This window comes from Zootoca vivipara, chromosome 4 (assembly GCF_963506605.1).
Source record: "Zootoca vivipara chromosome 4, rZooViv1.1, whole genome shotgun sequence".
Classification (NCBI taxonomy): Eukaryota; Metazoa; Chordata; class Lepidosauria; order Squamata; family Lacertidae; genus Zootoca; species Zootoca vivipara.
Window position 1 is genome coordinate 98,661,174 of NC_083279.1, and position 11,244 is coordinate 98,672,417.

At 50.2% G+C, this 11,244-nt stretch overlaps 1 protein-coding gene across 1 annotated transcript in view; it reads left to right on the plus strand.

The window, feature by feature from the left end:
* The window catches only part of STARD10 (StAR related lipid transfer domain containing 10), a 56,698-nt gene extending 52,820 nt beyond the window's left edge, over positions 1-3,878 (plus strand). The window contains exon 6 of the mRNA XM_035114939.2: positions 1,368-3,878. Coding sequence (XP_034970830.1) covers positions 1,368-1,595 — 228 coding nt within the window. The 3' untranslated portion in view covers positions 1,596-3,878. The remainder of the gene's footprint in view (positions 1-1,367) is intronic.
* Positions 3,879-11,244: the final 7,366 nt, after the last annotated feature.

The following is an 11,244-nucleotide window of genomic DNA, read 5'->3' on the forward strand; positions in this document are numbered from 1 at the left end:
CGGAGAACAGAGCACAATCAGCAAACGAAACAAGACCTCCATTTAATTAAAAAACCCAGAACTGCAAGAGAGAGAGAGAGAGAGAGAGAGAGAGAGAGAGAGAGCATTTGTTCTTCGCGAGCATATTAGCTTTCCAGAGGCGGAAGGCGTCTTGAGTTCGTCTGGGGTTCCTGCCCAGCAAAGGAGGCCTGTTTTTTGAATTTCATTTCATTTCATCGTCTGCGGATTTTTTTTTCCACCTGGGGGGGAACAGATGACAACAACGCTGTTCTTTTGCTTCAGAAATCGAGGTGGGTTATGAGATCCAGAAGGCTGTGTGGTGAAATTGAAAGCATCAGCCCTGCACATGTCCGAAATAATAATAATAATAATTTATTATTTATACCCCGCCTAACTGGCTGGGTTTCCCCAGCCACCCTGGGCGGCTCCCAACAGAATACAGTGGTGCCTCGCTTTACGAATGCCTCGCACAACGAAAAACTCGCTAGACGAAAGAGTTTTGCGTTACGCGAGGCATTCGTAAGACGACAAAATTTTCTATGACCGCCGCTTCGTCTTACAAAGTGTGGCGGCTGCCCCTGCCTGTCTTCCCCTTGGCTCGGGGAAGACAGGCGGGGGCAAGCAGCTCCCGCTGTGATTCGGCTCCGTCCCCCGCCGCCGCCTCTCACCTGCCTCCCCCGACACAGAGCGCAACTTCGGAGACCTCCGAAGTTGCGTTCCGTGTCGGGGGAGGTTGGCGAGAGGCGGCGGCGGGAGAAGACCTTCCCCCGCCGCCGCCTCTCGCCCTGCATTGCAGGGGGTTGGACTGGATGACCTTGGGGGAACCCTTCCAACAATTCTATGCTTCTGAGTGTTTATACACTGATGCTAGAAGCCTGCGAGCCAAGAAAAGGGCGGACAGGAGTGCTTTGTCTCAGGTGACCTAGCGGGTGGAATGGAAACCTGGTGGAACGGAGAGAACTGGTGGATTACACAGATCCGTGGCCAGCTCCTTCCTTGGAGGTTTTTAAGTAGAGGTTGGGTGGATGCTGGAGCTGAGATTCTTACCTAGCAGGGGGTTGGACTAGATGACCCTCGGGGAGCCCTCCCAACTTTACGATTCTATGAGCGCGGCTTGGACCCTGGCGCTGGAGCTGAAGCTTTATTTGACGAAGCGGAAGGAGGCCGGTAGGGACAGAATATGCTCTTGCTCGGTACAGCATGAGACTCTTAATCTCAGGGCTGTGAGTCTGAGTCACACGTTGGGCATTGCAGGGGGTTGGACTAGATGAGCCTTGGGGGACCCTTCCAACTCTAGGATACCACAGCTGGAGCATCCCCTGCTCTGGCCTCGGCTGCTTCCTCTTTCCCTCTCTCTTTCCCTCCAGGCGATGAAGAAGATGCACAAGGCTTGCTTAAAGTACCCAGACTGGAAGCAGAAACACAACCCACATTTCAAGCCCTGGCTGTACCCGGAGCAGAACACCCTGCCCAGCCTGGCGCTCTCGGATCTGGCCATCCAGCACGCCGACTCCCTCGAGAACATCGACGAGAGCAGCCTCTCCGAGACCAAAGATGACCGGGGCGAAGCCAGCGACGAGGACAGCGTCAACTGAACGACGCCGACATGCCTCTCCTCCGCATTTGCGCACCCGGCCTTTGTTTTGTCTGTGTGACCCAGGCCTTGGCCAGCCGGGGTCCGCCGGCTCTTTTGGACTACAACTCCCACGGCGCCGGCTGGGCCTTCTGGGAGTTGTCGCTCAAAAGAGCTGCGGGGCCCCAGCTTGCCAAAGGCCGGCGTCACCAACGCAGTTTGTGTTTTCCGAAAAGATACCTCCATGCCTGTCTGGCACACTCAGTGGTGCAGCGGGAGAAAAGCGGGTTGGGCTAGATGACCCGGGGGGTCCCCTTTGACCCCCCCCCAGTTCTGTGATCTCCACTCACAGGTGTAGCAAAGCACTCATCAGTCCCCTCTCCGGGTGTTTTGGACTATAATTCCCATCACCCCAACCAGGACAGCCTTATGATGCCGGTGGCGGAGTTTGGGCTCTCAAATTTCAGCGGCGCATTGAGCTGCGCCAAAATCCAGTCCCCACCCCACCCTCCCTCTTGCCTCCCATTGTTTGTCATTGTAGCGGCGCCCTCTCAGCTCAGCGCCCAATGCAGGCGAACCAATCGTGCCCCCCTAAATCCACATCTGGCTCATGGGAGTTGTAGTTCGAAGCAGCTTGCGGGGCTTCAGGGTGCCAAAGGCTGGCATAACCAATGCAGCCTGTGGCTTTTAAACCGATCCCCTCTCCAGACGCTTTGTGCTACAACTCCCACCGGCCCCACCTGAGACAGCCTTAAGACGCCACGGCTGGTGGGAACTGTAGTTCGAAACATCTTGAGGGTGCCCAGTTGGGGGAAGGCTGGGGAATAGGTGGCGTAAATAAGACTTTTCCTTTGATGGCGAGCAGCAGACCAGATGTCCTTTCCCCTTTTTGGTTCCTTGTCCGTCCAAACGACTGCTTTGCTCCTGCCAGGAAAGGCGACAGATCCTTGCCCTGCCTTTGGTTTTAAACACACATTTTAAACCAAGTCACAATTGTGTGGGTGCTTTGCAATGGTTTTGCATGCGAGAGAGCGCTGCAGTTCCTCTCCAGGATGGGTGGAGAAGCAAATTTCAAATTTTTCTGCTCCAGATTGCTGCCTCCCCCAACCATCCGCATTTCAGGTCCTTGCCGTGGCTGGTGGGGCCCCTCTCCCTGAAAATCTTGTCCCCCTGCGGAGGTAGCTGAAGGAAACACTCTGGACACTCCCAAGAGCCTTGTACATCTATTCGTCTGGTTCAGTGGCTGCTATTTTTCACTCTTTTCTGTGTTACTCCATAATTGCTCTTAGAGCTGCCTCTTGTGGGTTGGGGGAAAGTCTTTTCTTTTTGGTGTGCTTGTGATGGCCGTGGAGGGAGCTTCCGCTTTTGCAGGCGGGGTGTGTGGGGGTCTTTTCGCAATAGGTTCGGGGGCCGAAGTCTCCCACAGGCTTCCTCCTTCAAGCCTGTTGCCTTCTTTTCTCTCCCTGCAAAATCTGGAAGCCTGGCAAACAGGCAACCTCTGGTGTGGCATTTAGCCACTCACAGATCTGGGGTTTGAAGACTGTTTTATTGGGGGGGGTGTCCTTGAAGCCCCTTTTGCATTTCGGGGGTGGGGTGGGGGCAAAAGAAGAAGAAGCGAGATTTCATACGTTGTTATCGGAGTCGTTTATTTCAAAATAAAAGAATTCAAGCAAGCCTGCCTGTCTTCTCTCTTTGCATTGGAGACGGCCGAGATGATAAAATATCTGGAAACCGAGCCTTGTAAGGAACGGTTGAGAGAGCTGGGTATCTTTGGCCTGCAGAAGAGAAGACTGAGAGGCGATATGAACCGCCCTGTGACCTTTGGATGAAAGGAGGTACATAAATTTAATAAATATATCAGAGCCACCTTCAAATATCTCAAGGACTGTCCCCCGGAAGATGGAGCGAGCGGTGGGGGTGACAGAAAGGAGGGTGTTTTCTGCAACCAGAGTGAAAACGCCACTGGGACATGGTCACCAGGACCCGACATCCTTGCAAAAACATTTTTAAACTGTTGTTATTTTATCAAATTGATAATAAACGAGGATAACAGTACTCAAACAATTCAATAAAAGGGACAAAAAGAAAGTGAGCGTGGTCAGATGAAAGGAAAATATTTGAAGAAACGTGTGCAAAAGAGGCAATATGGCAGTATGCCAAGATGTGGCATAAACATCGGATCACAAACTCTCATGATCAAAAATAGCACCAGATTATATCATACTGTATTTGGACGGCATTTGCCATACATGCAACTTTTATGATTTTTTTCCATTTCTTTTGTTAAAGTTATAATACTTGCACTACATTAAAAATATTCACCACCCCTCAAAATAATAATAATAATAATAATAATAATAACAATAACAACAATATCCTTGCTTTCCAGAACGCGAACGCTTTTACTAAAGACTGAACATCTGGCGCCCTCGTGTGGCGGCACTTGGAAATACTTGTGTGTGTGAAGCAGCGCCACCTGCTGCCTCCTTTTATGATCATATCATAAGCATAAGCATGCTAAGAAAAAAAAACCCAAATCCACATTAGGGCGAAGCAGTGGGGAACCTTTTTTGGTCCCGCCCCCACGGGACAACTTTTGACGAGGCAGCCCACCTGCCAATCAATCTGTTCTGATTGGCCTGCCTGGCAGCCAGACTCTTCTGACGTTTAAGCCAAATAAAACATCACAGAGTAATAATAATAATAATAATAATAATAATAATAATAATAATAATAATAATAATTTATTATTTATACCCCACCCTGGCTGGGTTTCCCCCACCACTCTGGGCAGCTTCCAACAGAAAAATAAAACACAGTAATCTATTAAACATTAAAAGCCTCCCTGAACAGGGCTGCCTTCAGATGTCTTCTAAAAGTCTGGTAGTTGTTTTCCTCTTTGACATCTGTTGGGAGGGCGTTCCACAGGGCAGGCGCCACCACCGAGAAGGCCCTCTGCCTGGTTCCCTGCAACTTGGCTTCTCGCAACGAGGGAACCGCCAGAAGGCCCTCAGTGCTGGACCTCAGTGTCCGGGCAGAATGATGGAGGTGGAGATGCTCCTTCAGGTATACTGGACCGAGGCCATTTAGGGCTTTAAAGGTCAGCACCAACACTTTGAATTGTGCTCGGAAACGGACTGGGAGCCAATGTAGATCTTTCAAGACCGGTGTTATGTGGTCTTGGCGGCCGCTCCCAGTCACCAGTCACCAGTCTAGCTGCCGCATTCTGGATTAATTGCAGTTTCCGAGTCACCTTCAAAGGTAGCCCCACATAGAGCGCATTGCAGTAGTCCAAGCGGGAGATAACTAGAGCATGCACCACTCTGGCTAGACAGTCTGCAGGCAGGTAGGGTCTCAGCCTGCGTACCAGATGGAGCTGATAGACAGCTGCCCTGGACACAGAATTGACCTGCGCCTCCATGGACAGCTGTGAGTCCAAAATGACTCCCAGGCTGAGCACCTGGTCCTTCAGGGGCACAGTTACCCCATTCAGAACCAGGGAATCCTCCACACCTGCCCGCCTCCTGTCCCCCACGAACAGTACTTCTGTATTGTCAGGATTCAACCTCAATCTGTGAGCTTTTGATTCCTCCCCAATAGTTGATCATGTTGGGGGCAAAAACCACAAAGTGGGGAAGGAGAGAGGGGAATAATCCCTGAGTTTTGAGATAAGGCAAAAGCTTAATGCAGAACTTCCAAGTGTCCCTATTTCCCAGGGACAGTCCTGGATTTATGGAAGTTTCTGATTTGATCCTGAAATGTCTTATTTTCCCTTAGGACATCCCTTTTTCCATCGGAGGGTATTGAGTTATGTGCCCCCCAGGTCAAGGAGATAAGTAACTGTACAATCTTTAGAAGACATCTGAAGGCAGCCCTGTATAGGGAAGTATTTTTTAATGTCTGATTTTCTATTATGTTTTTATATACAGTGGTTCCTTGGTTCTTAAACTTAATCTCTTCCGGAAGTCCGTTCCAAAACCAAGGCTTTCCCATAGAAAGGAAAGCAAAATGGATTAATCTGTTCCAGACTTTTTTAAAAAAACACACACACCCTAAAGCAGCGATTTAACATGAATTTTACTATCTAACGAGACCATTGATCCATAAAATGAAAGCAATAAACAATGGACTGCAGTCAATCGATCAATCAGGAGCTGAACTGGGTTCCACACAGTCACAGAAACAAAACGAAAAAGAGCTGCAAAAACAAAACCGCAAAATAAATAGCAAAACCAGCCTCAGCGTAATGCTCAAAACGGAAGTGTGGCACTCAAAACGGAGCACGTTCGGCTTCCAAAAAAAGTTCCCAAACTGGTAATTCTGGCTTTGCAGTGTTTGGGATCCAAGTTGTTTGAGTACCAAGGCGTTTGAGAACCAAAGTACCACTGTATGTTGGAAGCCGCCCAGAGAGGCTGGGGCAACCAAGTCAAATGGGTGGGGTATCTATTTATATATATAAATGTTCCCACTGTGTGCGCGGATGCAACACCCTTCCTCTGTAACCGCTGAACCAAATTGCATCAAATTAGGACAAAGCGTACCTTGCCCATCAGGGAAGGATCTGGCATAATTTCCCCCCCAAAAAAGTACACCTTTCATACCTAAAATAATGATTAAACACAAAAAAGTGGCGCACAAATTAGACATCACCAGCAGAAGCTCTGAAGACTCCAGCAGCATCCAATAGAAAGGCAGATTGCGCGCTGTCACCAGCAAAAGCTCTGAAGGGTGGCGCCAAATAATGATGTCATCAACTGAGCAACTGAAACCACCAAGGTGGCCATTACCAGACAACCCACAGAGTCAGGCCAGGGCCAAGGAATGGAGATACAGGGCAGGGGCCTCGGCTACCATTTAAATACCATTTTTAACATCTATATGAAGCCGCTGGAGAGATCTTCAGGCGGTTTGGGCTGGGTGTTCACCAGTATGCGGATGACACCTAACTCTATCTCTCTTTTAAATCAGAACCAGTGAAGAGGGTGAAGGTCCTGTGTGAGTGCCTGGAGGCGGTTGGAGGAAGGATGGCGGCGAACAGATTGAGGTTGAATCCTGACAAGACAGAAGTACTGTTTGTGGGGGACAGGAGGCGGGCAGGTGTGGAGGACTCCCTGGTCCCGAATGGGGTAACTGTGCCCCTGAAGGACCAGGTACGCAGCCTGGGAGACTCACAGCTGTCCATGGAGGTGCAGGTCAATTCTGTGTCCAGGGCAGCTGTCTATCAGCTCCATCTGGTACGCAGGATGAGATCCTACCTGCCCGTGGACTGTCTCGCCAGAGTGGTGCATGCTCTAGTTATCTCTCGCTTGGACTACTGCAATGCGCTCTACGTGGGGCTACCTTTGAAGGTGACCCGGAAACTGCAATTAATCCAGAATACGGCAGCTAGACTAGTGACTGGGAGCGGCCGCCGAGACCACACAACACCGGTCCTAAGAGACCTACATTGGCTCCCAGTACGTTTCCGAGCACAATTCAAAGTGTTTGTACTGACCTTTAAAGCCCTAAACAGCCTCGGCCCAGTATACCTGAAGGAGCGTCTCCACCTCCATCGTTCAGCCTGGACACTGAGGTCCAGCTCTGAGGGCCTTCTGGCAGTTCCCTTATTGCGAGAAGCAAAGCTACAGGGAACCAGGCAGAGGGCCTTCTCGGTGGTGGCGCCCGCCCTGTGGAACGCCTTCCCATCAGAGGTCAAGGAGATAAACAACTACCTGACATTTAGAAAACACCTAAAGGCAGCCCTGTTTAGGGAAGTTTTTAATGTGTGACATTTTAATGTATTTTAATCTTTGTTGGGAGCCGCCCAGAGTGGTGGGGGAAACCCAGAGAGATGGGCGGGGTATAAATAAATAAATAAATAAATAAATAATAGTCCAAGCCAGGGCCGACAGTCTAGGCCTCGGCTCTACTTTAAAGCCTACCAACTAGGGCTCTGCTCTACTTTACAAATTAGGCCTCGCCTCTACTTTACAGCCTACAGACTAGGCCTCGCCTCTACTTTACAGCCTACAGACTAGGCCTCGGCTCTACTTTACAGCCTACAGACTAGGCCTCGGCTCTACTTTACAGCCTACAGACTAGGCCTCGGCTCCACTTTACAGACTAGGCCTTGGCTCTACTTTAAAGCCTACAAACTAGGGCTCTGCTCTACTTTACAAATTAGGCCTCGGCTCTACTTTACAACCTACAGACTAGGCCTCGCCTCTACTTTACAGCCTACAGACTAGGCCTCGGCTCCACTTTACAGACTAGGCCTCAGCTCTACAGCCTACAAACTAGGCCTCTACTCTACTTTAAATACTATCCCGAGTGGAGCCCTGGGTGGGGGAGGAGGGGCCCGAATAGGTCATGGGCTGACGTAGGGTGGGGGGAGCCACAGGGTGGGGGGAGGGGGGACAGGATACCTCATGGGTCGCTACAGGATGGGAGTAATCACAGGGATGATACACAACAACGGAGTGGGGGTGGGGAAACACATAGTCTAGGGGGGAATGGATACATCCTTCCCCCCCTTTCCTGGGAAACAAGGGCCCTGATTCAGGCACAGCAAACAATCATAAGAAAACAAAAATAATTAAAACAACAAATCCGAGGACAAACTTCATGCATCCGGAAAAGCATATTACATCAAAACACTAACCAAAAACAAGTTCTGCAACTATTACCATTCAAAACACAAATGACATCAGTACTCCCCCCCAAAAAAATCCCACAGCAACGTGTGGCCGGGTGAGCTAGTAAATAATAAAATTAGCAGTAGTTCCCCTCTCCCCATGAATACAGTAAGCCAGAACATAATGCCAGTAACCTGAATATTCAAAGTGCTTTCAATTATTATGTGCTGTACTTTGGTACCATTCTAGTCTTTGGGTTATCAATAAGTCTACTAGACAGCATGTCTCAGCTCTGCTTCCAGAGTCGGAGGCAGCCATGCTTCTGAATCGCAGTCGCTGGAAACCCCAGGAGAGGAGAGAGCTCTTGTGTTCGAATCCTGATTGTGGGTTTCCCATAAGGGGCGTCCGGTTGGCCCCTGTGAGAACAGGATGCTGGACTAAGGGGGCCACTGGCCTCATCTGGAGGGCAGCCTCTTCTGATGTTCTCATCGCTATGCAGTCTTGGGTGCCCTCCAGCTGTTTTGGCTGAGGCCAATGGGGATTGTTGTCCAAAACATCTGGAGCATCCCAGGTGGGCTGTAGTGTGTTGAGGCTGCCTCTCCTGACAGTAAGAGCTGTTCGACAGTGGAATTTGCTGCCAAGAAGTGTGGTGGAGTCTCCTCTTTGGAGGTCTTTAAGCAGAGGCTTGACAGGCATATGTCAAGAATGCTTTGATGGTGTTTCCTGCTTGGCAGGGGGTTGGACTGGATGACCCTTGTGGTCTCTTCCAACTCTGTGATTCTATGATTCTCCTGCTCCTTTGTCCCATGTCACCTGAAGAGCAGAAGAACGTAAAAAAAAGCCCTGCCAGGTCAGGCCAGTAGCCCATATAGAGTCCAGCATCCTGTTCTCACAGGGGCCAACCAGTTGCCTGTGGGAAACCCGCAAGTAGGTGTTATAAAATAATATTGGGGGGGTTGCAGGACACCATTACTAATGAACAGAGAGGGGTGACCGAACCTGACAGCTGCAGTTACCCAGAATCCCTCGCAACACCACCTTCTTCGCCTCTGCTCCACTCCAGAGACCCTCACCCCTCACGCTTGGACTCAACCCTGCCTTAAGGAAGGCTTAAGGATCAGCATATGCGCACATTTCCACATGACTAGCAACTTGGGAGCCATAATTCGCTGTCAGTGGTATCTCATTCACAATGGAAGACTCCTCTGAACAAAAGACAGTGATCAACTCTTATAAAAATGTTAATTTCTCTTTGTGTTTAGGAATTCACACCTGGGAGGGGTGATAGGAGGACTAGGAGAGGTGTCAAAAGTGCTCAGATTTCTACCTTGAACCCTCCTTTTTTGTGAGGTATTGATTACATAGCTGTGATGTAGGAATGATGTATTGGGGGTGTTTCTTGGTGATGGGGAAACTGATAAAAGTGGAGGTTCTCTTTTGTTCTGGGTTCCTTCCTTGTTCTCCTGCGTGAGGGGAAGGACCCTGTTGCAACAGCAAATAAAGGCTTTGCTTCTCAAACTTCTCTGGTTGGCCTCTGTTATATATTCTCCGACCGATGGAGAACCCAATAAGGCTCTTGTGTACCCCATAAGGGAATAAGAGCAGATTTTTGCTTAGAACATAGGATTCGAACACAAGAGCACCTCTCCCCTCTCGCGGTTTCCAGCAACTGGGATTCATAAGCATTGCTGTCTCCAACTGGGGAGGGCAGAGCAGAGCCATCGACAGTTCTCTCCTCCATTAATTTGTCTCATCCCCTTTTAAAGCCTCCCAAGTTGGCAGCGAGTTCCTGTGGCAGTGAGTTCCATAGTTTACCTCTGTGCTGCATGAAGAAGTCCTTACTTTTTCTCTTCCCCGCCTCTTCCTTGGGGAAGTTCTACTGAGAGAGGGAAAAACCCTTTTCTCTAACCACTTTCTCCAGGCAATGCATCAATTTATGCCATTCTGTCAGGTCACCTTTCCCTAACTTAAAAAGGCCCAAGCCTTGCAACCTTTCTCCCTTGTGGGTTCGCTCAATCGGCTCGATCATTTCGGCTGCCCTTTCCTGCACCTTTTCCAATGCTGTAATATCCTCCTCGAGGCAAGGCAACCGGAATTGCTTCTCTCTCCCTCTTTCCTTTTTAATCCAAGTAAATATTCCCCGTTTTTTAATTCCTCCCACGGCACACGGATCTCGTTTAATGGAAAGGAAAGTTCTGATCCCCGTGAGATTCTGCTATCCTATCTTCCTCCTCCTCCTCCTCCCACCTCTGGGGTGATGCACAACTCCAGGTGAGTCTCTCGGCAGCACCTTTCGGGGAGTTAGGATGGGTGCCTCGGACACCAGGGGGCACAGAGGTGAAGGGAGGGAGAGGCAGAGGGGCAGCAGAAGAGGAGGAGGAGGACTGGGGGCCTTGTGCTGAGTCATCGCAGCTGCGGCATCGCTAGCTGCTCCCGCTGAGTCACGCTTTTGTTGCATGAGGACCGTCTCCATGGCACTGGGGTGCCAATCTTATTTATTTATTCCTTTGATTGTTCGTGCAATTCATAGGGCTTCCTGGAAGCCGAATGCTTGGAGTGGCAAACAGGAGTTTAATGCCGGAGGGCACAATTGGGGCATTGCCCTCCTCCAGGGCCTACAACACAAGCTGCTGACCTATAATGAGTCCATCTAGTTCAGGACCCAGGTGGCGCTGTGGGTTAAACCACAGAGCCTAGGGCTTGCTGATCAGAAGGTCGACGGTTCGAATCCCTGCAACGGGGTGAGCTCCCGTTGCTCGGTCCCAGCTCCTGCCCACCTAGCAGTTCGAAAGCACATCAAAGTGCAAGTAGATAAATAGGGACCGCTCCGGCGGGAAGGTAAATGGCGTTTCCGTGCGCTGCTCTGGTTCGCCAGAAGCATCTTTGTCATGCTGGCCACATGACCCAGAAGCTGTCTGCGGACAAACGCCGGCTCCCTCGGCCTACAGAGCGAGATGAGTGCCGCAATCCCAGAGTCGGACACGACTGGACCTGATGGTCAGGGCCCCCTTTACCTTTACCTAGTTCAGTAGTGTCTACACTGGCAGGCAGCGACTC